Here is a 24602-nt window from a genome sequence, read left to right on the forward strand (position 1 = left end):
GAAGGAGCTAACGTACGCATGGAATCGTGGCCCCAGGCCCAGATCTGAGATGGCGTCTAGTACGAACCGGTGCGAGATGTTATCAAAAGCCTCGGACAAGTCTAGAGCAAGGATGCCCCGAGTGTCTCTAGTGTCGACATCAATGATTTGCCTCTTTATAAGTAACATGACGTCCTGTGTGGAGAGTGCCGGCCGAAAGCCGACCATGTTGTGAGGGAATAACTCATTATTTTCTATATGCCTAGATATACGGTTGTGAATGACATGTTCGGCCACCTTACCCACGCAGGACGTGAGCGAGATGGGCCGCATGTTCTCCGGCCCAAGAGGTTTGCCTGGTTTCGGGATGAGCACCACTGAGGCTGTCTTCCAGGAGTCGAGGATGAGGCCCGTTTCCCAAATTTTATTGACCTCCCTGGTGAGCAGCGCAACTGATTGTTCGTCCAAGTTTCGGAGGAGCTTATTGGAGATGCCATCCGGGCCCGGCGCAGAGCGAACGTTGAGCGTTTGCAGCACCTCCCAGATTTCGGATTCCGTGAAGGGGGCGTCGAGCTCCCCCACCGCTCCCCCCCGATAACAAGGATAATCCCCGTCACCGGAGTGGCCCAGCGGAAGATACTTTTCGGCCAACTCTTGCAAGAGGACGTGTTCAAATACGCCCGCCGCCTTTTGATTATGAACTATGCGATCGATGGCTAGTCTCTGATTGCTTTTGGTTTGCGAGTCGTCGAGTAAGTGTTTGAGCAGGTTCCATTTGCCCCCCGTTCTCATCTGCCCATCAACCGAGGAGCACACTTCATTCCATTGTTGTTTGGACAGTTCGATGGAATGAGTTTCAATTGTACGATTGAGCTCCGCAATTTTCTTACGAAGCCGGCGGTGGAGTCTGTGCGTTCTCCAGCGGTGCAGGATGGAGTTTTTGGCTTCTAGGAGGTGTGCAAGGCGCGCGTCCATACGATCTACCTTTAGGTCGGTCTTAACCACCTTGGTCGCAGCTTGTACGTCCTTCTGTAGTCTTGTGAACAGACTATCGAGATTATCGTAGTCGGTCTGGTCCGCCTTCCGTATTTTCCGGAAGGCATCCCAATCCGTCACTTTAAATTCCCTGGTAGGGGCTGCGCTAATCGTTAGGGTAATCTACACAATGAAGTGGTCGCTGCCCAGGTTCTCTTGCAAATGTTGCCATCCTGCTCCGGGGGCGTTCTTGACGAACGCCAGGTCCGGAGTGGTGTCTCGGACTACCGACGTGCCGGTTCGCGTCGGGTATTGAGCATCCGTAATCAATTCCAGTGAGCAGTCAGCAACTGCCTGGACAAGGAGATTGCCCTTGGTGGAATGGCGGGGGTATCCCCAGGCATTGTGGGGGGCATTGAAGTCACCCGCTATCACTATGGGGGCTCCCTTGCTCAGGGCCACCGCCTTTGTCATGATCGTGGCGAATGACTGCCGTTGATCCGACGGCGAGCTGTATATGTTTAAAAGAAAGACACTGCTCTTAAGCCAATTGTTAGGGATAATTTCGACCATAATGATTTCCGCCCTAGTTCTGCCAATTTGTAATTTGTGTACTTGAAAGGAGCACTTCCGTGCGACCAAGGTTGCTAAACCCCGCTTTCCTTCCTCCCGTATCGATACAACCCGGTATCCCGGGAAGGTGGGCGCGTCATCGAGAGTTTCTTGTAAAAGAATTACGTGCGGTTTGACCGCCTGTGCCGAAACGAATTGCTGCAGCGGAGCTTTGCGCCGTTGGAAACTGGCACAGTTCCACTGCCACACAACCAACTTATTGGGATTGACCGCCATGGTGATTGCCTTGGATTGGCCATTCCACCGTCTTGTTGACGGGGACGGCGCTTGCGGGTAAAGGTGCCCGACGGGGCTCCCTCGAAGGCTGTCTAGCCGTAGCTAACGCGGCCTGTGCACTTTCCAGGGACGCCATCCTTTTAAGGAGGACAGTCACGCTTTCAGCGAGCTGCTGAATAGCCCGCTGCATGCTTTCTAAGTCCTTGTTATTGGACTCGGTCTCCATAGAGTCAGCGTCCCCCTCTGGGGGCGCGGCCCTACGTTTACCCGAGCGCGCCTGTGGCTCCCCTGAGGGGGGCACCGGTTGCTTCTCGACTTGCGAGGGGTACGACTTACGGAAAGACTCAAAGTCGGCCCTCATCTGCTGCATTTCTGCTTTGAGTCGAGCGTTCTCTTGCATGAGTTGAGCGACTCTGGGATCAACCTTATGCTCCGGCAATGCTACCTGCGTTACCTTTGAAGCCGGCGTCGTCTGCTTCGACTTGACACGATCGGCCCAGGTTGGCGTTTCCTGGATCCGAACCCGGGAGTTAGAGCGCCCTCGGGAACGAGAGCGCCCTCTGGAGAGGCTGCGTTGTCGACCAGAGGGCGTGACGGAGCGCTCCCTCCTGGGGGCTCCCGCCGCGCTGGAGCCACTTGGCCTGTTCTCCTTGGCCAGCTGTTGCTGCTGGTGCTTGTTGTTGGCGCGCTTACGGCGCCGTCGGCGTCTGCGTACGACGTATGGGACTTGAAAGCGCTGCTTACACGTTTTGTCCGCCGTAAGATGCGGGCCTCCGCAAAGGGCGCACTTCGGCGAACACTGGTGGTCATCGGGTGGTGAGCTTAGTCCGCAGCCCCGGCAATCCTCATTGGTGGGGTTGGGGCAGACGTCCGCGCGATGTCCCAAGCCGCCACACGCGTAGCACACCTCGGTTTGGCGTTTGTAGAGCGTGCAGCGCAGAAGGCTGACGCCGCACATGACATAGTTAGGCACTTTCATGCCGTCGAAGAGGACAACCACTGTGGTGGTGTTCTTAATTCGTTTGACTTCAAGAGCCTTCGGGTTACGATGGTTGACAATCATGCGCTGGAGTTGGGCCTCACTGATGTCTGCGTCGACCCCTCGTATGACCCCTTTGCAGGTGTTGTCTGGGGCCGCTATGTATGCGGCTACTTTGTAGAGTCCTTCGCTTATGCGGATTTGCTGGATTCCTGCATAAGCGGCGGCGTTCTTCTTCTCCGGGGTGGATACGACGAGAACGTTTTGAGTGAAATTAGGGCGAGAGAGAGGGAGAGATTTAGAGAGAAATTAGAGAGAGAGAGGCTGTAATTTTTTTTAATGGTATACGTGTACAGGTGATAGCATAGCCAAACGCTTGCAATATTACTACAGATGATTATTGTGAAAAACGAGACTATAAAGATAATTACGTAGTTCAGGTATTACGTAGGACGCATACTCCTCACTACAAGTGTAGGTGTGCTTACCGTTTCTGTGCAAATATATTAAAATTGTTTGTGCATCACTAGTTCAACTACGCAAACCGTGAACCCTCGATTATTTGTTGTCAGAACAGTGCGCCGCGGACAGGCGCGCATCACCCGATTTTTTCTTCGTCCTTGTTTCGGATATACCGAATAACTTCGTAGTTAGAAATAGGTAATCGCAATGAGTCAGCCGCGGGGGGTCGCAAGACTTTTGCTTGCCGTGTGTTCCTGTTGTGCCATATAAAGACGTCAAGAACAAGATTCGATCCGGTTTGGCGCCGACGGTGACGGATGGTTCCTTCTATTGTCTCTGCTACGGTTATTTAAGACAGCAGAATTTCTGGGACGCTTCTTACGCGTTGCGTTGCATCTGCGCCTGACAATGGTATCGGAGGGGAAAAAATAAACAAACGTATGGCAAGGGTGACGTGAAAAGCCACTTGCCTTCCTTTGTTTTCGGAGAAGAACTCGTAGTTGCGTGTCAAGCGACACTCCGAACATGCGAAAGCGACCGGCGCAGCTCCTCGCTCTAGGATTCGCCGTCGTCTTGCAGCTTTCGGGTAAGTCGCGTTAGATGAATTGTGCGGTTCATTGAAGGAGCTGGCGCAAGAGAATTAGGGTTATCTTTATTAGCCGTGCTGCCGGCAAGAATGTTTGATGAGGTCGCACAGAAGTTTCCGGAGCAACCTTTTTTTTTTGCTTGTGGCTATTAAAAAACACACTGATGTAATAAGAGGCGCTGCAGGGGAACGCGGACAGGCACGCGCCAGCATTCCTTTCGTTCCTTCTGGGTACGTCATACACCCCCCCCCCCCCCCTCCCGCTTTTTGTTCAAAGCAAAGCTTTCTTCGCCTCGTATTCTTCCAGTCCGCGGCTGCTCGATTTCTTCGAGCAGCCACGGACTGGAACGGCCTACCCCATGACATCGTCGCCATCGCTTCAACACCTGCTTTTCAAGAACGCGTAACAGATCACACAGATCACCTTCAATGTTAAATCACCATCGCTGATTGTTTTCCTCACTACAAATGTAATCCAACCCCTTATGTAACACCCCCTGAAATGGGGGCCTTTAAGGAATAAAACTGAACTGAACTGAGCCTGCCAACCCCTGGTGTCGCCTGGGTTGGTCGGCGGTCGCTCGGTCTGGTCGTTGGTCGGCCGCTGACTGGGTTCTCGCCGAGTAGGATCAAAGGTCACTTAAAGAAAAAAATACAGGCGTGTTTGGCGCCAGGATTCGAACATCGGCCCGTCACCCTCCCCCTGAGACTACTTTCGGTGCGCAAACTATTTCTTCTAGCTCTTCATTTCTGCCTTTTAAAGCAAAGCTTCATAACGTTCAAGTGAATGACAGAAGCTTCGCTGACGTTAATAATACTATGACGTGAATATTTTTATACGATTGGTGAAAACGGGCTATTCGTTATTCAAAAAGCGGTAGTAACAGTTCTCGATATTTGATTCGCTTCCATCGCTATTCAATTCGCATTCAGTTCGGCCTCAAAAAAAATTGCTCAATTGATGCGTTCCTGTTTGTTTGATGCCTCCAAACTCAAAATAACCCAACCCATTTCAGCAACTACAGCATTATCCGAAGCTGCGCACTGAGTGCTATGCAGACAAAACATAAAGGATGTTTCTTTTTCTTAGACAATGCAGATATTTTAATAGAAAGCCTATGAGCGCCGCGAACGTGGAGTTATTGCAGATATGTTCCTATATAGGCGAGGTGGAGAAACCTTGCCGCTAATAACGTGTCCTTCAAAAGACTAACAAACAAACCTTTATTAATGAATGAATGCGAAAGTGAAGGCAGTCACAATTCACCCTCATTTAAAGAAGAAAAGAATCTTTAATGTCGTACCTAATTCGGAATGTTTATAAGCGAATTTAAACGATAAATTTAGGCAATATCGAAACCAAGGGGCGACAAGCGCGACGAATTTTGAAACCGAGCGTTGAGTCAGCCAGTCGCGGCAGCTACTGATTACAGCACGCTTTGCACTGGCAAGCATTTGCGGCTTTGTCGGGTCAGGATCATTCAAACTTCGCCCAGCGCTTCTTTGCGGGACGTTGCTGTCTGACGCGCTTAATCTCGATATTGCATCGACTGAGCTTTGCAATTTGACAATGAATGTGTCGTTTAGGTGCGATTTTCAAGATTTGTTAAAAATATGCGTGCACAAAAATCTGGCTGCCTCCAAATTTGCCGTTTACACAACTGCCCCCAAGGCACTAATTAAAAAGTTCATTATTAAAATGTTGTGAATTAGACTTCGGAAGCTCGCATTATTACCGGCAAAGTATGTCCGCCTCGTCTAGGAACCTATTTGCAAGAACACCACGTTCGCTACGCTTGTTACTTCTTTTGTTCTTGTAAAAAAGTGTGGTTAAAAAAAACCAACAAAAGAAAAAGTCCGTGTTTATACCAAAGCAGTGCGTACTTTCGTACACGAAATCCAGCCGCTAACTTGCAGGATAAAGATATCGCCGAATTCTCTGAAAACAAACGTTACGCGTATATACGCTATTACGCTATACCCATGTATACGTTCACCCATTCACCTTCGTGCGGCCCGTCGTGCTAGTGTAAGTGGCATTGGCGGTGCGCTGCTTAAGCCCGAGGGCGCGGGATGGAATGCGAAAAAAACGTCCGTCCATTGGTCGCACGTTAAAGAATTCCCAGGTGGTCAAAATTAATCCGGAGTCCCCCGCTACGGCCGGCGTGGCTCACGATCATATCGTAGTTTTGGCACGTATAAAACCCCAGATTTCTTTTCTTTGTATTTTTTTCTTGCCTTTGCGCAAGTGCGATGTGCTTAGCGTCTTCGTGCAGCGCGATGGTGCTGAGCGCCTTGCGCTGTCTTTCACGCACACAGTGATACGCCGTCTGTCGCTTCGCACACATGTGGGCGTATTCGTCGGCTGTTACGCTCACCGTCGCACATGCTCAGCGCGTTCTTTCGTTGGTGACGCGCTTCGTGACGCGTCTTTCGCTACGTTTTTATGTGCGGCCCTTTATTTGCATGCCTGCTTGTACTGTGTGTCCCTGGCGTGTTCGTATACTCCACACTCAGTTCTTTGCTTCCGTTCTGCGACCGATCGCTACACATGTAACCGACTTGATTTTTCTTTGTTTCGCGTCACAGTTTACGTCACAGCCCGTGCACGGTGCCGCGACCAATCGCTTCCAACTATATTAACTGGCTTTCTGCGGTGCATATATTATGTACCTTATGCACCCTCAGTCAGTCCGAAAAGCTCATCCTCTGTGGACCGCTAGGCCCTCCGTATAATCGCTTCCACTCAATCGCCGTTGCTTGCGGAAGAATTATCGGCGAAATAAATACAAGTGCTTGGTTATAGCATAGCGCGAAACGAAAAATGGTAATAATTTGGTAATGCTATACCGCGTGTACTATATGGCAAGGCGCCATTGTAATATTCCGCAAGAACATTCAGTAGAAAACTCACTGCTTGCAGAAACGCACGTGTGAAGCTATCATTCCTCCACATTCGCGCAAATCAAAATTAGTAACGTAAAAAAAAGAAGAAAAATACCGTAAACAGACAGGGTTCCCCGTCTGCGGTTTCAGTACGAAATTAAAAGAATGAGGAGTTGGCTTTTGATTTTCTGTTCTTAGAAAGAATCTATTATTGCAGTATTTATGAAAATAGAGTTTTGAAAGAATAGCCGGTAAGTCTTAATTGATTTAGCGTGCCTTTTTGAGGTTCCTTTAACGCTTTCGAAACGAGTGGCGCGCGTCCTCCCTTAACCTGCCATGTACGCGTTCTTTGTCTACAACATGTTGGCCCAGTCATGAGGGATACATGTTCTCTTTTGTTGCTGCTGGAACAATAGATGGTGCCGCCGGAGAGTCATGCCCGAAGACGATCTGGCGACAACTTGTAAGTCCCCCCGATTGTAGACATTCATCGTGCACTCACCCATTCGGCTGAATAGTGTCTGCTTTTGTCAAGGATTAAAACTGGAAATTAGATGGCCGAGGCCCTTGTCCACACGCGCAAAGAGAAAGGGTAGGGATCAAGTGGTGGAGGGAAAGAGGGTAACAACAGCTGACACACAAAACCACCTTGTACGCTGGACACAAAGGTTTGAGAGCACACCTGGCGCAGATTTTCTGCGCTCCTGCACAGTGTACTGTATATGCCGAATGTTGAGTAATGAACGTGATAGTTATACAAGTAGAACGTGAGCGAGAAGATCAAGAGCAGCGTAAGGGGTGATTTTTGAACCACACGAAGCCAACGGGTGACGAAGCATATGGGGCAATTGCATCTTCTACTTAATTGAAACGTCGAAGTTACGATACTAACAATACAGGGGCGTTCAGCTTGTCAGAGGCTGAAAGCGTGCGGCGCTTTACCATTGATGTATACCACGGTGACCGTGCTCCCGCTTTCTTTTTTTGGCATTGGCGAATTTGTACTATATGAAACGAGCCCTGGCAGTGAATGTTAGCCAGCGACATTCACGGACATGACGGCGGATGTGGAACCTTCTTTCAACTGCAGGGGTCACGTGGTGCTTGAGCTTAGGAACAGGCAACTACATCCTACAGGAATACATCCCTTGTATGTTGCCTCATATCAAGGCTTTCAAGGTCTATAGACAGAACAGTATAGATCCTCACTATAGACAGAACGTCTTCTACAGACAGAAGTTTATGTCATGGCACCGGGTACATATTTTATATAGTGGTGGTTTTAGTAACGACATGTTTTACGACACTCTTTCGCTTACGAAATTTCTTTCTCGGTAACGATTAGGCTTTGCACACCTTGGACCATTAATAATTTACGCGATCAATCAAGTATTGCTGAACGTGGTGACCGTTTAGGATAATTGTAAGTTAGCGCTAGCATTACTCCCTCTGACCGTAAATTTGGGGCTGCATGCATGCTCACCTGAACGTAATAATGCTTTCATTCACGTCGCAAAAGCTTTTATATGTTCCTTAAGTTCATGTTTCTTAAGTTTATGTTTCTGGTTGACGAACATAGAGTAATTTGGAGAAGCGTTGCAAGTTAACTATTGGGATTATTTTTTGTTTTAGATTTCAACGCACTTGATTTTCGCAGGGGCTCACGGGGTACCTGAGCTCTTGCAGGTACTGGTGCAGGGGCTTCCTGCCCAGGATTGGTTATGAAAAAGATGGGACGCCCTGCACGGTGAGTTGCCGCCATCTTCTTTGTTCTTAGTGTCTATCTTATTTGCGTGCATGTCTCAGCGTGCTGCGTTATCGCAAGCATCGCGGTGCAGTTGCACAGTATACTGTATGCCAATGAAGAAAAAAGAAATAAAGAAAGGTTGATATCACTTTATTTAAAAAGAAAGAAAGAAAAACAAACCGGCAGCAATTTGCGGCAGCAGCAACTAGAACTACCTCAAATTGCTGCCGGTTTCATTTTAGCAACAAGAACTAGCCACACGCGTGATAGACAACAACAACAACAACAACAACAACAACAACAACAACAACAACAACAACAACAACAACAACAACAACAACAACGACTATGGAAAGGCCGCATCGTCGTCGTCAAAAGCTGGAGTGACGAGCTAATATTGTGCAGCTCCAGTTCAGAGCGATCTTCATCCAGTGATACTGACTCACTAAGAGCTTGCGAAAAGGACTTGAGGCTGCTATCTAACGAACGAAATAAATTGTGCCACTTTACATCTCAAAGCCGTAGTATGGCTATAAGGGATGCCTTAATGTGGTGTTCCTGATTAATTTTTACCTATCGACGCTATTTAACGTACACACAAAGAACGTCTCATGAATAAGGAGACGAGGCACCTAGCTGCCCCGTCGTCTACTCTTATTCGTGGATTTGTTTTTTGCTATTGATACTAAGATGATACTTTCGAATGCACCGACGATGCATAGTTGTTGAAACAGCATAGCTAGAAGTGCTGCTTAATGGCGCGTCTAGCCATGACAAAAATGGAAGTTTGGCGCGAACAGGCACGATTAACGAAAGGAGGAGCTATGAGCCCCTCAGAACACACTTACAGAAAGCAAACCTATCCTTTTTATATACACACCCATTTGCGCCTAGCTTACAGTTCGCAATGTTTTGACGAACTTAGCAAGAAATTCTTCTAAGATGGCTTTCTTTGTGGCCGCCAACCCACAACTTCGCAACTTCGCAGCCCTTTGCGGAAACGTCTTCTTTAAAAAAAAAAACAACACCAAGCTGGTTGAAATTACAGCAGGTGAAGTATACTGAGCGCACTAGACACTGCTTGTAACCGCGCTCAGTAGCGTCTGGCACCGTTTACGGAAGAGTACGAAGAAGGTTGTTTGTACAGTACGCAACACGACTGCTTGTTTCATGGTTTTTTTCCCACCGTCCTGCTTAGCTTTACCTAACTCACTTGTACCACTTATTCTCCATACCACTTAGTGTGTAGTAGGGAGCTAGAAGGATGTCGATGGCCCACAGGTTATTAGACCTTGCCGTTGAGTGCGGGAGTTGGCTGACGTTGAGGAGGATTTTGAGAACAGAAGGTTTATTTACATTATTTACAGTAATAACACAAAGTAATGAACAGTCATAAAGTCATCGACGGCCGGCAGCAAATCGAACGCTCTGGCCCGTGGCAAGAAGAACGAAAAAACTAGTCTCCCTGTCTGTCGCTTTTAACCCCTTCGGTCTCTCGGGGTCACGTCATTTTCGGCCAATCGTCGAGCCAGCTCAGGTGTCATCATTTTTCTCCAATGGTAGGCGCCCGCGCAAGTGTCGTCACATTCGGCCAATGGGGACGCTCCAAGGGCTCCATTGTCCGAGGGTTGACTTGCCTCCGGCGTTGCCTCCTCGCCTGGAAGCGCTCAGCTGCAGGAGACGGTTTGTTCTCGAACGACCTCCCAGAGCCGCAAAACAGCTTTGCTCGGGACCAAGATCACCTACCTGGAACCGTGCCAGCCTCCCGTTGCACTTTCGGGAAGAGAGAAGCAGGGATGGAGAAAATAGCTAGACATGCGGCCCATGAGGTGGGGGTCGCCAACCTGTCTGACGGGTCCGGTAACGTTGTAGACGCGCCCCGGCGCACTATAATTGGAATGCGACGGCGAGTGGATGTGGTCGGGAAACTTGGGTGATGCCGGGAAAAGTGTCCGTATCCAACAGCTCCTCCTCGACCCTGAAGTTCGGAATGGCCGGTGAACACAATTTGCTGACCATGAGGAACGCTGATGGAACATGTAGTGTACTGGTGGCGAGCCTCGTGCGACTAATTTCTGGATCCCGGGCCCTGGAGAACGTACGTAAAACTAAAGAAACAACATAGCGCTGCACCACGTGCAAGCGCAGGCTCTTCACCCCTGACTCGCCAGGTTATTACTATGTCAAAATCAACCCTGTGTTTTTTTTCCTTTTCCCAATTTTGATAAAGCAGTTCCTACCACCTCTCTAAACAGCTTTCCATACTCCCGAATGTCGACAAGGCCAGAGTCATATTGTCGCTGCAAAATAAACTGAAGAAAGTGAAACAAATAATGAAAACAACTTTTAATACACGAGCCAAGTTTTGAAACTACAAGTATGACTTCCAGCCCATAATAACACTTCCTACCTCGTTAGTCAAAGCAAGGAAAGTAATGCGTCGGTTTACCGAAACAGCCGGCTCAAACCATCCGCGTTCCCTTTTAACTTACCCCTTTTGTAACGGACGGTGAAGTTATATTCCTGGAGAATTAGATTCCATCTGAGCAAGCGTCCGTTCTGAGGGGACATGTGTCTGAGCCAGGTCAGAGGACAGTGGTTGGTCTCGAAAGTGAATTTTTCTCCGTACAGATAGGAAGATAATTTCTGGACCACCCAAACTAAGCAGGCACAATCTTTTTCGGAAGCGCTGTACGCCTCCTCTCTGCACGTTAATTTTCGGATAGCATAGAGTACCGGATGCTCCTCCGCGTCTTCGCCCACCTGGCTGAGGACGACTCAAAACCCTCTGTCACTAGCAATTGGATGTGGTCGGGGAACTTGAGTGATGTCAGGAAAAGGGTCCGTATCCAACAAGGTACAGAGTGGTCCGCTGTTAAAGGTAACACTGGAGTGCAGAGTATGTCCGGATTTTCCTCTCTCGCAAGAGTACAACTGCCTATAGATTTGCAGCAGGTCAGTTGCAATTGATACAGCTGACTCCTTTCGACACACATGTGCAGTGCACTGACATTGCTTCCGCAGCCACTTGCAGCTAGGGTGCCAACTTAGGGAGAGGGGCACGTTTGAGTGTTCCTTTAACAGTGGACGGCACTGTGCACGTTTGATTCGAGGTTTAAATGCAATAAATTTTAGTGCTTAACGTTCGAAAACTGCACAGTGGGTTATGAGGGACACCGCAGTGGAGGGCTCTGGATTGAGACTGACCAACCACCTGGGGTTCTTTAACGTCTACCCAAAGTACGGCATGTGAGGTTTTCTGGCATTAGAAATTTGAATGCAGCCGCCGCGGCCGGGACTCGAGCCCGCGACCTTGTGCTCAGCTGTGCAGTGCCACAGTCACCGAGTCACGCGCACCGCTATAGCGTGGCTGGAAATTACCTGGAACCAACCGTCCTTGTAAAAGCGTATTCAGGCAAAAAAATAAGTGCGCACAATAAAAAAACAAAAACAAAAAAAGAACGAGAGTCGCCAACTTTTCATCGATTACACACTCGGGGTGGGCCAAATCCCAACATTTTCCTCCCTCCCCATTTTACTGCTGTCGCAGAGATTCTTCCGAAGCGGTGCCTGCCGAAACGGTTACTGCATCACGGACGTCCCGCCTGACACGAGTCTGCAAACACCGGGTGACGGGGCCGGTGGTCGAAACGGCGGGCGCGTTGTCCAGTCCGCCGGTAGCGGGAGCGCTGCGGCCGCGCCGCCTTCCAAAGCGCAGGGAGCAGCCCCCACCGGAAGGGGCACGGCTGCGAGAGTCGTCGCCGCCGGTGTCGTCAACGGTGCGAAGAACAACACGACCGCGGCGCGACGCCCAGGGCAGCGAGTCCCTGCACCCGTGTCGAAGACCTAAGGCAACGTCACCGCCGGGAAACAATAATAAAACGGTATAAGCTGCCTGTTGGCGTTGTATGATACCGCTACCCACATTGTAGCTGCCTGGTATTCCTATTCCAAAGATATACCCATCCTCTGAAAAAAAAAAAAAACTTAATTGGCACAAGTGGGCCCTAAGAGCAAGCTTTAACTTGGGAGCTTCTATCTAAGTACGTGACAATGGAGAAACCTTTCTTCTCGGCAACCGCTGCACCAATTGGGATGACGTTTACTTCATTTAATGTAAAATAGTTAAAGCCTGCCTACTGTAAGAAGTACATTTTTTTCATTTAGGCCAACAAGTTTTTAGAAAATAGAATTGTGGATATTGTGAAAGCATAAATTTTACAACTGTGTAATACAGCAATGGAAAAAAAAGTATCACAATTCTGTAAACTGCATCTGTTGAAACACCTGAACGGGCAAAATTGATGCCTTAGACACCACTCTGTAATGCGTCACCCATTTCATAGTGCGACTTTCGTAAAACCCTCATAAATATTGTAACGATATGGCGCCCAGTCATATATCAACTTTATCCACTTCAGGGCTCTGTATTCACAGTAGTTCTCACGCAATGCTTGTTCGTCAAAGCAGGTGCCGGCCACGAATTCCCGCCAAAATGCATGTGGCGGGACTCGGAGAATACCTTCGCACTAAAAAAAGAAGAAAAAAAGAGAAAGCAAGCACAATCTAGATGGTCGCACAAGCATAATTAAAACGACTACGCCGGGAAATCAAATTTTTTCAACGTAATTATGCGCTTCCTTGCGTGTACAAGTGAAACATATAGGCAAAAGCGTAGAAGCGACAGCGAACGTTGCGCAGGATAGGAATCAGATGCCGCCAGTTCAGCGATCGATAGCGTTTCATTATTCCGCGGTGCTGTATCGGCCTTCCGTGGATAAAGCCAAAACCTTAACGTGTGTTCAACTTAAGGAAGGCTGCCTGTGCAAGTTCTCTTCAGTGTCGACACTTCGCATGAACTCGACAAAGCGTGTAAGCATATTGCGCGTTTATTGGTTCCCTTTATTGAATGGGAGAATGACACTGCGGCCTCGTTTTGACAGAGGCAATACGGAAAAGAAGACGCATACGCGCGCAAACACACGCACTTCGCATCCGGCGGTCCCACTCCAGTCGAACTCGCGCAAATGAGAGGAGGGTATCTTGTGCTCGCGCACCGTTCCTGGGAGCCATGCGGCCTTGTAAGGGCGCGGATAGAGGTGCCCAAGTGGTGGGTTCTTTGGCTTCCAGGCCACTGCACGTCCCACGGGGTATGTTTTACGGTCAGACTGACGCCAGCATCGCATGTTGAGCAACACATCTGCGGTGTTGTCGATATCTTTCGTCGCTGTCAGCTGTTTATATATGTATTGTGCGCACGCCCTCTCCTTGGCTCTATAGGTACGCCACTTGGCAAGAACATCATCAGTCAGTCCGGCTCGAGTATAGGTACTGTTTATCAACACTTTGCGCGTCCCTATAGACAAGCCTTTTTCGTAAAGGCACAAGGTTGACGGGTACTTGTCGTAATCTGCATCGGTACTCATGTCGAGCTATAGCTTTCAACTGAAGAGGTTCTGAGACAGGTGGCTGAAGAGGGACTGAGAGTGTGCGATTAGAGCAGTATTTTGCTTGCACGCTCGCCAACGATTTGGCCGCCTTCGTTACCGAAGCTACCCGAGGGTTCCGGGACTTAGTGCACTCGCACATCAAGATCTCTTTCCATAATGATTTATTGTAGCTATACACGCGTTCTCGCATGATAATCGCGTGTCAATAGCGTATCGGAGAGCGTTTGAACAGCATAAGCTGTTGACTATTATCGAGAGTAATTATTCATGGCTAAACCTCCTGTTAATATCGTGTAGTTTTATCTAATGCTTTTTGGTTCTCTGCAAAATTATTTTCACTCAAAGAGTGACAATATATTGTATGTTGCAGCGTTACACTTTGGTGCAATTAGTTTTTCTTATTATTTGCACGAGGAACTGTCCTGCGCGCATTAAAAAAAATATCGATTAAAAAGAATTCGGTTGCGTAAGCTGCCCGTTGCACAATGCACGCACACGGGCGCACTACCGCCACGCCACGCTGGCGTTAGGCAATCGGCTGGTGAGCACAAGTTCGCGGGCTCGCTTCACAGCCTCGACGGCCACGTTTCCGTGGGGACAGCTGGAATGCAAAGCAGCTTGTGTACTGTGCTTTCGGTGCGCGTTAAACAGCACGACGTGGTCGAAATTAATCCGGGACCCACCACCACTGCGGTGTCCGTCACAGTTCCCGGTGTATTGATTTGGAACGTTTCGTCAGTCACGCCACGCACAGTTCGTTGACGAGCGCTCTCTACGCGATTGTAGGTCAAGTTTCAGCGCGAGTGTCACTTCGCCAGCTACTTCTTTAGACTGACAAAATCGCACAAAATCTGCTTTGAACCTGGGGCGCATCGGCTACGCAATGCAGAGTGCATTGGCTCTCGTCAGCTCACCGAAGCGAACAGCATTACGATGCCCGAGGCAGAGGTTGCCACTCGAGTCAGCTGCCAGCTGCTTGCTTTCAAGTGTGACGACGAAAACGGTTTATTATGTCAGGACTCGATACCAGGCCTTGCCTATCGATGTGTCTTACTGTTATATGAATCCTCGTGTTTTTCTCTGCCGCTCAAACCTTAATGCGCGCGGCCGACATTGCTGTTGCCGTAATATATGCTCTCTCATTTTGCATATATACTTACGAATGGCGTTTCCATTGTTGCTATCTCAAGTTGCAAGTTTCTCTTGACTCACGTTTGCATCGTAACACCAATGAGCTTTTACACATGATAGAAGAGTCGCTGAGCTGCGTTCAACTCTTAAAAACAATGTGCTGGTAAAATTCTCTGGTGCATTTGCCTATTTCCTAATGGAGGTCGCCGCACGCGCTTACCAATATAGCATGCTAATCTTTGTAACACGCTTGCCGCCGGTGGCCAACTTTAATCTCAGGAAGAGAGAGAAATATATATAAAGAGGAAAGGCAGGGAGGTTAACCAGATATCAGTCTCTGGTTTGCTACGCTACACTGGGGATGGAAGATGGATAGAAAAACGACCGAGAAGGGAAACGGTAAAAAAAAAAAAACGCACACACGGAGGCGCACACACACAAGAGGCGTTCCAGTTAAATACGTTCACAAAGGCCAGCAGATCGCAAAAAGAGCAATAGTGCTTGCACGGCCTTCTTTTGTGACGGTATAGGTCCTTTCGATGGTGTAAAAATCTTTTTACCGTTAGCGGTTGGTCGTCTAGCTGATCAAGTTAGTGGCGAAGGCATTCCCTCTGTGGACTGTACTGCTGGCAGGCGCACAGAATATGGTCAATCGATTCTTCATGGCCGCAGTTGTCACAGGTTGTGCGTAATGCATAAGCTTTGGTGAAGGCAACGCCCAACAACAGTCGATATAAAAGCGTGGCTTCTCTACGGCGAAGCTGAGATGGCGCTCGAAGACTTAATGCGGGATCAAGTGAGTACAGTCGCGTATTTCTTAAATGTGGCTCATTCCATTGCGACGCGGTGCACTGCCCAGCAAGTGGGCGGAGCTTCCGTGCTGCGTCAGTTCTAGAAAGTGGAATTCGGACGTGGCACTCCTCAGTATGGGCTGAGCATGGCAGCTTGATCCGCCCGTTCATTGCCGATAATCCCGCAGTGACTGGGAAGCCACTGGAAGGTTATTTCATGGTCTGCATCACTTATATGGTGTAACGTCTCTGTTATATGACATATTAGTTGTTCGTGCGGTCCGCATCGTAAAGGTGACGGTAGAGAGTGCATTGTCGCCTTCGAATCGCAGAATACCATCCACTTGTGTGGCGGTTCATCACCAATGTGATGAAGGGCAGTAAAGAGCGCTGCGAGCACTGCTTCCGTCGATGTTGTCGCGTGGGTCGTCTTAAATTTGATTGTTGTGGTTTTCGCTGGTATGACGATTGCTGCCGCGGAGCTGTTTGGAAGGACAGATCCATCAGTGTAAATATGCGTAGAGTCACGGTAGTTCTCGTACAAATATAGTAGCGTGAGCTGTTTAAGGGCTGGTGATGATAGATCAGCTTTTTTCGAGATGCCAGGTATTGTGAGGTTTATTTTTGGCTGAGCGAGGCACCATGGAGGAATCGAAGGTCTCGCAGCCGGAGTGAAATAAGCTGGCAATGATTCATCAAATGCGGTTATCGTCTGGCTGAAATATGTGTGTGGTCTGTCCGCTGGTAGAGAGGATAAGGGGTGACGAGGAGTCCTGGCTAGATGCCTTATATGAGTCCTGAGCACTTCAATTTCAATGCGGGTCTTGACAAGGTGGTCTCTAGCAATTGCTATCGCAGCCACTGTTGAAGCACTCTGAGGCAGGCCTAGACAGATCCGGAGCGCTTGAGCCTGATGACTTAGTATTGTGCGTATATTCGTTTTGCCTGTGTTGGTTATTGCTGGCAAGCTGTATCGCAGAAATCCTAGAAAAAGCACCCTGTACAGTTGTAACATGGTACTTGTCGACATTCCCCAGGTCTTTCCAGAGAAAAACTTGAACAGGTGGCAGATGCCTGCCAACCGTTTTTTCACGTATGATACGTGAAGGCTCTATGACAAGCCCTTGTCGATTATGACGCCTATAAACTTGTACGATCGGACCCGTCGTATTATTTGGCCATTTATCATTACGCTGTAGTTTGCCATGGGTTTGCGCGTAAATGGCACTATTGCGCATTTCTCGGAGGAAATTTTCAGGCCTCGTTTATGGGGGTAGATAGCAGTTTGTGTGGCGTCTCTCTGAATTCTCGCTCGCAACTGTAGGCGTGTTACTGCAAACGTCCATATGCAGATGTCATCCGCGTACATTGATAGCCTGACTGTGGTTGGCACGTGTTCAAGGAGAGCCATTAGTGTTAGAATAAATAACACAGGGCTAAGTACACCGACCTGGGGGACGTCGCGGTAGCTATAATGTTGACAAGTATGGCCATCCTCGGTGCTTACAAAAAAGAGATCGCGTGGAGAGATAGCTCCGTATCCATTGAAACATCCGACCACCCACTCCTACCTCTGCGAAAGCAAAAAGGGTGGCTTCATGCGTAAGGTCATCACACGCCCCTTTAACGTCGAGGAATAAAGAAGCGCAGCGACGCTTACGGAATCTCAGGAATGTTTCAATGGAAATTACTTATGTTGAGCTTAACCTAATGTGCTGAGCCAGTGGAGCCTCTCTCGCCTCTTTAAGGACCTTCGGTAGCCGAATGGATTCCGACCCGGCAAGAAATTACAGCTGGAGAACCTGCGCCCCATCTCCCTCACGTCCTGCGTGGGCAAGTTAATGGAGCACGCGCTTCTCAATAGACTCACGGATTACCTCGAGGACAAAGACTTATTTCCACACACCATGATTGGGTTCAGAATACATCTCTCCACGCAAGACGCCCTTCTGCAACTAAAACACCAAATCATAGACAATCCGGGGCGTTCGACGAGGGCCATCCTCGGGCTGGACCTGAAGAGGGCCTTCGATAACGTTCGCCACGATGCCATATTGCGACAAATAGACCAGCTAAATCTCGGCCTGCGCAGGTACAACTACGTCCGAGACTTCCTCACGGGAAGAACCGCTCGCATGCGAGTGGGGCAACTACAGTCAGAGCAAATCAACATCGGCAGCTCGGGCAGCCCGCAAGGCTCGGTGATCTCGCCAATGCTCTTCAACCTCGTCCTGCTGGGGTTGCCCGACCGATTGTTTCAAATCGAAGGACTGCATAACACGTTATACGCGGATGATATTACGATCTGGACGACAACGGGCAGCGACGGAGCGATCGAGCAACGTTTACAACAGGCCATCCAATGCGTAGAAAACTACCTCGTGGGCACGGGACTCGCCTGCTCGGCCGAAAAATCCGAACTTCTGCTGTATAGACCAATCAGAAAGGGGCGCCCACCTAAATGCTACACCCCCCTGGAAAAGCAAAAGATCCAATTAACGGCATCAAATGGCCTACCCATCCCGACAGTAGAGAAAATCCGGGTACTAGGAATGATGATAGAGCATAAGGGTGGCAATGGCGAAGCACTTCGCAAGATAACGGCAAAGGCCACCAGCACGATGCAGCTCATTCGACGCATCACCAACAAACACGCGGGCATGCGCGAAGGCAGCGTCATCCGACTCATACAAGCCTTCGGCATTTCTCAGATAAGGTACACGGCAGCGTTTCACAACTGGACGGTTGCGGAAAAAAACAAGCTCAACGCGCTCATACGCAAGGCGTACAAATGTGCGTTGGGACTTGCGCCTGGAGTTAGCACCACCAAGCTCTTTGGGCACATTCACACCGGCGACTTGAGGAGGTCGCGTGACCGTTTGCGACTCGCAATCAAAAAGCGACCGAAGGCGACTGATGTTCACACCGGCAAGCCCGGCTGAGCGCGACCCGCAAGTCGCAATCCCGGAGATTATCGTTCTAAGCGAGAACTCTCGGAATCTACGCGGAATTTGAATGCGACGCTGGAGGAGGCCGGACGCAGACACACGAAAGATCACTTCCGGTGCGCCGCTGATTGGTTTATCAGTTTTGCGACCACGGTCGCGCGACTGAAAAATCGCGCAGAGAGCGACTCGCCCAAAATGGTCGCTTTTCGAGAAAGGCGACCGTTTGCGACCATTTGAGACTGGTCGCAAAGCGACCAACTTGGTCGCGCGATCTCCTCAAGTCGCCGGTGTGAATGTGCCCTTAGAACTAGGCCTACACAATACGCTCGAAGAACTCGTGGAGGCGCAACAAGTGTCCCAACTTGAACGCCTATCCAAGACCCGCCCGGGCAGACACGTACTTGAAAATCTCGGCATCACATACTGCTCGCCACACGGCGTCAAAGTAGACATTCCAAGACCCATACGCGAGCAACTATACGTACCCCCATTGCCTCGCAACATGCACCCCCAACACCACACGGGGAGGCGTAAAGCCAGGGCACAACAAATGAACAAAAGTTACTCTAACGACAAGGAGGCGGTCTTCACCGACGCAGCCCGCTATCGAGACAGGAAGAGTTTCGTGGCAGCAGTTACTAGCCACCGAGGCAACAACCTCACGAGCGTCACCGTGAACACGGCACATGCCGAAGCGGCAGAGGAAGCGGCCATATATAGCACTGGTCTTCACACAAGCCAAAGCTACATACCTGATCTGCGACTCGCAAACGGCAATTCGCAATTTTGCAAATGGGCGCATCTCGCAAGAGGCGTATCAGATACTCCAGCGACATCCCATACACCAGGGAGAGGCCGACGTTGATAACCGAAGGCATTTGCTATGGATCCCGGCACACACTGGAATGAGCACTCCCAACGAAGCGGCTCACGGCGTTGCTCGAGGCCTGACTCACTGAGCAGCATCGGAGGAAGAGCCCCCGCGGGGTACTGCAAACGTCTGGGCATGGAGGATCGCATGACCACTTTTCACGACATCACGGCACACTACCAATTACAAAGACGCATATACCCATTCCCTCACGCTAGATTAGACAGGACGCAAGCAGTACACTTCAGACAATTACAAACAGACTCTTACAGAAACCCCAGACTCATGCACGCCATGTATCCAGACATGTACACTACAAACAGATGCACATCGTGTGGCGAGGTTGCCACACTAAATCACATGTTATGGGAGTGTCGGGACCTAACAAACAAGTCGGGCAGTGCCGACCCCTCTGTCTCTTCCACCGCCAGCCTCCAGTCACGCTCGATGGCCGCACTGCTCAGCTCTGACCTGACAGCACAACTCTGGGCCGTCCAGCGAGCCGAGGAAGCCGCTTCGAGACAAGGTCTCGGAACCGCGTCCGCGGCGGGTGCCCAGACCCACTAAAAGACGCCGGACTCAAATCTTGCTGATTTGATATAAAAGTTTACGCTCTCTCTCTCTCTAATAATTATTTGAGAAGCCTGTTACCTCTGGTTAACCTCTCTGCCTTCCTCTGCATTATTTTCTCTCTGCTAGCGTTTTGAAAGTGGATAAGCTTAAAGGCTACCGGACACAAGAACCATATACGCGGTGCGCATCAAAACCTTCACGAAAGCCCATTCAGAAAACTCAGTGATTTGGCACTCTGCGAAGAAGGATGACCAGCGAAGTTGCGTATGTGGGCCCCTTAATGGCGAAGTGCACCTCCGGCGCGGGTCGGCCCGGCATTGCACTATCTTCGGGATCGGTTCAGGTGCTTAACACCTGCTTCACCACCACCACGCGTCGGCCGGAATTGCACTATCTTCGGTATTTTTTTTCTACACGCGGACACGATGGTGGGGAAAGTAGCCCTTAACAGCTTAGCAGTAATAAAATATTCCCAACACAATTCAAACAGGACAGAAGTACACAGGAAGATGGAGGCTTCAAGTGAATAACAGTAGTGGAACAAGGAATTCTATTTATAATGGGAATGGACGTTCATATTTGACTATTCCACATGAAATGAGGATTCCTTACGTAACGTGTTAGTGTCCGTTGTTGTTGAGAGCGCGCAGATGTCGCGTCTCTCCCCCGCACTCGGCTGTCTCAAAGACGAACTGCTGCGCTGAGTGGCGCTTTCTTTGTGCGAAATTAGGCATTGGGACATTAAGCATGTGAGCCTATGTGGCCCATCAAATTTTTTCTAGAAGCAGGCGCAATAACCTCCGATCGAACGCTTTGTCGCGAACTTGCAGGCGTATGCGAAGGCCGTATAAATTTCCCCGTCGTTCACTCGTTACGATGCTTTCATTTATTGCCTTGACATGCTAGGCCTTGGAGGAGGAGGAGGATGAGGAGGAGGAACAGGAGGAGGAGGAAGTTGTAATATATAGGAAAACTGCGGTATTTGTATCAGCTGTGTCGGTACCACATGCTGGTGGACCCCTCAACCGCGGTGCTGGGGGAAGGGGAAAGAAGAATTGAAAGAGTAGAAGGAGAGGACTAAAGGGAGGTGTTCAATGGTTCCTCCATACCTACGGCAAGTATACTTGCTTTGGGTACCGGGACACTGTGGGTTGCACTTGAATGAAATGGCTGATTCACTCACACGCGCATCCATCTATGGCCCTGTCGTATCTCCTTTGCCGACATCAGCTTATGTAACCGCGGCTAGGTACGGAAACCTCTCTATATCACAAAATTCCGCATAAGCTATGCTAACATCGTCTTCTGAATTGCACAATCTTTTTTCGCCGTGAAATAATAATTTGTGCCCTTCAACGCAATTTGAGGTTTCCTTTACAAAAGTGAGGTGCCGCATACCGACTCTAAATTTTTACTTACACAGGCCCAGTCTCGCTGTGTCCCGCCTATGTTTTGCAATGCACCTGAGCCTACCGATATTTTTCTTTAAGTTTCTGTCGACGATTTTTATAAGGCAAAGAAAATTGTTAGAAATTTAATTTCCACAACTTCGGCTATCGCTAACCTTGCCACTAATTCTTTCTCTTGGGGCGATTTCACTAGTTACAGCCGCATGGATGCTTTCCTCGCAGTTTACAATTTTATTAGACACAAAAAAAACTTGCTGAAATTCTAAAATAATCAATTATTCCTAGTATTTCACTTGTTTATGTTAAATTACTTTATCTAGAAACTCTTACGAATTTTCTATATTTTTAATATTTTTTTCTATATTTTCTATAATTTTCTAATTTTCTATATTTTTAATTTTTAAATATTTCTTTAACCCGCGCTCTTCTATGCAAATTTAGTATTTTTTATGTCTAATAAACATACCTGAAACCGCCTGCTTCTTGGCCAGTCCTCCGTAGTGGGTATGAGCCAGTATTTGGAGAGGAGGCAGGTTTCAGTTTGTCTGACTGCTCGCTGCATACTAGTGTAGTTATTATATCTCCTCTTTTTTGTATTTATTTTACTTTGCATTTATCGTTTTCAAATAAGAATTTCCTTTAGTTACCTCCTGCCGCCCGATTCTCGGCCTATCCCTATTAGTGGGTGCGAGCCATGGAAGAGGTTCGCCATCATAATCATCGTCAACATCATCATCATGTGGCCAACTACACAGCAGGGAACATCGTCGACGGAAAGAGTTAATGTTTGTCCAGAACCGTTAGTTCGCGTGGCTCTCCGGGCCATGTGGACCTAGACGCGAGCGGAAAGGTTGATGTCCTCCAGGAAGTCGAGCAGAGCCATGGAATGTCATGCTGGACAGTGCCCGTGGCCTCTAATGAAAGAAGAGTTTTTGCAGGCTCATAGTAAAAAAAAATGTAGGTTACAGTCGCCGTTGTGTGCCGAGCATTCTAGAAGAGTGTGAGCCAGGGGCTAACCCGGCTGACAGTGAATGCATTTGGAGGAGGTCGTCCGACCCTTCCAGAGAAGTCATTCGGCTGTATGCACACGTTCTACCTTCAGCTTCAGCAGGAGCGAGCGGTCCTTCCGTGAAAAAGCTTTGACCGGCACTGGTTGTTGGGGAAGTTTACTGGTGATCATAGGATCCGGATGCTATGTCCTGGAGTGAAGATGCCAGGAATTCTTGTGTTAGCGGGCACCCACTGGAGCATGACTTCACAGGACCTCTGGGCTAAATCTTTTGGGAGGCGAGGAAGGGGAAGTTCCATCGGTCAGATTGCTGGACGCTCTTCAGCGCTGCCTTCAAGCCCTGTAAGATGGCAGCCTGAAGAATCTTCTTCTTCTTCTCGTGAAGAAGCTCGGCAGCCAGGTACAGTCCCACGAGTTCTGCAATTGTGTACGTCGCAGGGTAAACGAGTCGGGCATATGAAGAGAGAAACCGAAAGAAGCTCATGATGAAAGCGAAAGATGGAGAGGAATCCTACGGAGGGAGATGGCACTGTAAGGTGCTGGGCACTGTGCGTGTCTCCGGTGTTAGGTAGCACGCAAAACTTTCGTTTCTTTTATTCACACCGTTTAACAGTCGACCAGATATATAGGTGCGAAAATAAAGCACTGCGTCTATTCGAATCGTGTTCTTGCAGTAGTATATCCTACAAATCAGTCACTAACTCATTTATCATTAATCTATATCTGAAATGTGCCCAGGAATAGTTGGAGGCCTTAGCGATGGAGTACTAAAGAAGAAAATATACGGATCCCACGCACTGTAGGAATCGGTTTAAGCGAAGCTATTGTTGGTGTTTGCGAAGAACGTTGTTCTTGATTAGCGTCATTTGCAAGTAAAGAGCACACGAAGACGTTGGACACATTTTCACAGGGAACCCCCTCGGTAAACAAGCTTGTGGTGTTCGATCTGCTCATCCTACGCATGGCGATGAAGGAATGACGATGATGGAACGACCGCGATTGCACGACGACGACTGTCTGGCGACGACACAGTGACGACACCGGATTGGCGACGACGGCTTCACTATTACAAAATGACAACAGTGGTACGACTACCACGGTATAACGATGACTCCATGATGATGACGCAACAATAACGATGCAATAACGACAACGGCATAATTGAAATGGCATGACGTCATCGTTGACGACGACAGTGTAACGACGACGGGATGATGACGGCTGTACGAAAACACGAGCATGACATCACTGGGACGGTGATGTTAAATTCATGAAAAGGGTATGACGACGACGGCCTGAGGATGACCGCCTGGCGACAATGGCACTGTAATGATGACAACTGCAGACGAAGACTACATGAAGAAAACATAAGGACGATGGTGGGAATGAAGGTGACTAATTGACAACGAAGGAATGACTGCGACGACGTGACGACGAAACTGTGTTTGTGCCAGAGCTACCGTCTGCGCTTGCGTGGGCCATCTGCCACGCCGGGTGGCCTTGCTTTTCACTATATCCGGTACTGGTCTGCGCTATACCCGGGACGGTAGTCATGCAGGACAGTAGCAAGCAGCCAGCTGGCACCAGTACAAGTTGCATAACTGGCAAGGCAGCAGCAGCCAACACCCGAAAAGTGGGAAGATAAGGCAGGGAAAGCTTCGCTTGGAAGTTAAAGCTTGAAATGCAGCAGAGGAGCGGAAAATGTGGTAAAGTGGAACGCAATTTGGAACCAGTGCATCTCATAAACAGGGGACTGTATCCTTGCGCATTATATAGTAACGACACAAATTTCTTTCCGTGTGTGGGGACACGAGAGAGAGAGAGAGAGAGAGAGAAATGAAAGGAAAGCCAGAGAAGTTAACCAGAACTGAAAATTTGGATTGTCACACTAAACTAAGGGGTCTGAGACATGCTGAGGTGGGTAGAAATATAGGAATGAAATAAAAAGGAAAATGAG

The 24602-nt window shown here is 48.9% G+C and overlaps 1 protein-coding gene across 1 annotated transcript; it reads left to right on the top strand.

Moving 5' to 3' along the window:
• Window positions 1-3680: 3680 nt before the first annotated feature.
• Window positions 3681-12375, top strand: LOC139055456 (uncharacterized). Its single transcript, XM_070532940.1, has 4 exons — window positions 3681-3830; window positions 7133-7179; window positions 8374-8463; window positions 12014-12375. Exons 1-4 carry the CDS (start codon window positions 3770-3772, stop codon window positions 12311-12313), a joined length of 498 nt encoding a protein of 165 aa, XP_070389041.1. The 5' UTR covers window positions 3681-3769; the 3' UTR covers window positions 12314-12375.
• The last annotated feature ends 12227 nt before the right edge of the window (window positions 12376-24602 follow it).

The sequence above is a fragment of the Dermacentor albipictus genome, chromosome 2, assembly GCF_038994185.2.
Source record: "Dermacentor albipictus isolate Rhodes 1998 colony chromosome 2, USDA_Dalb.pri_finalv2, whole genome shotgun sequence".
NCBI lineage: Eukaryota > Metazoa > Arthropoda > Arachnida > Ixodida > Ixodidae > Dermacentor > Dermacentor albipictus.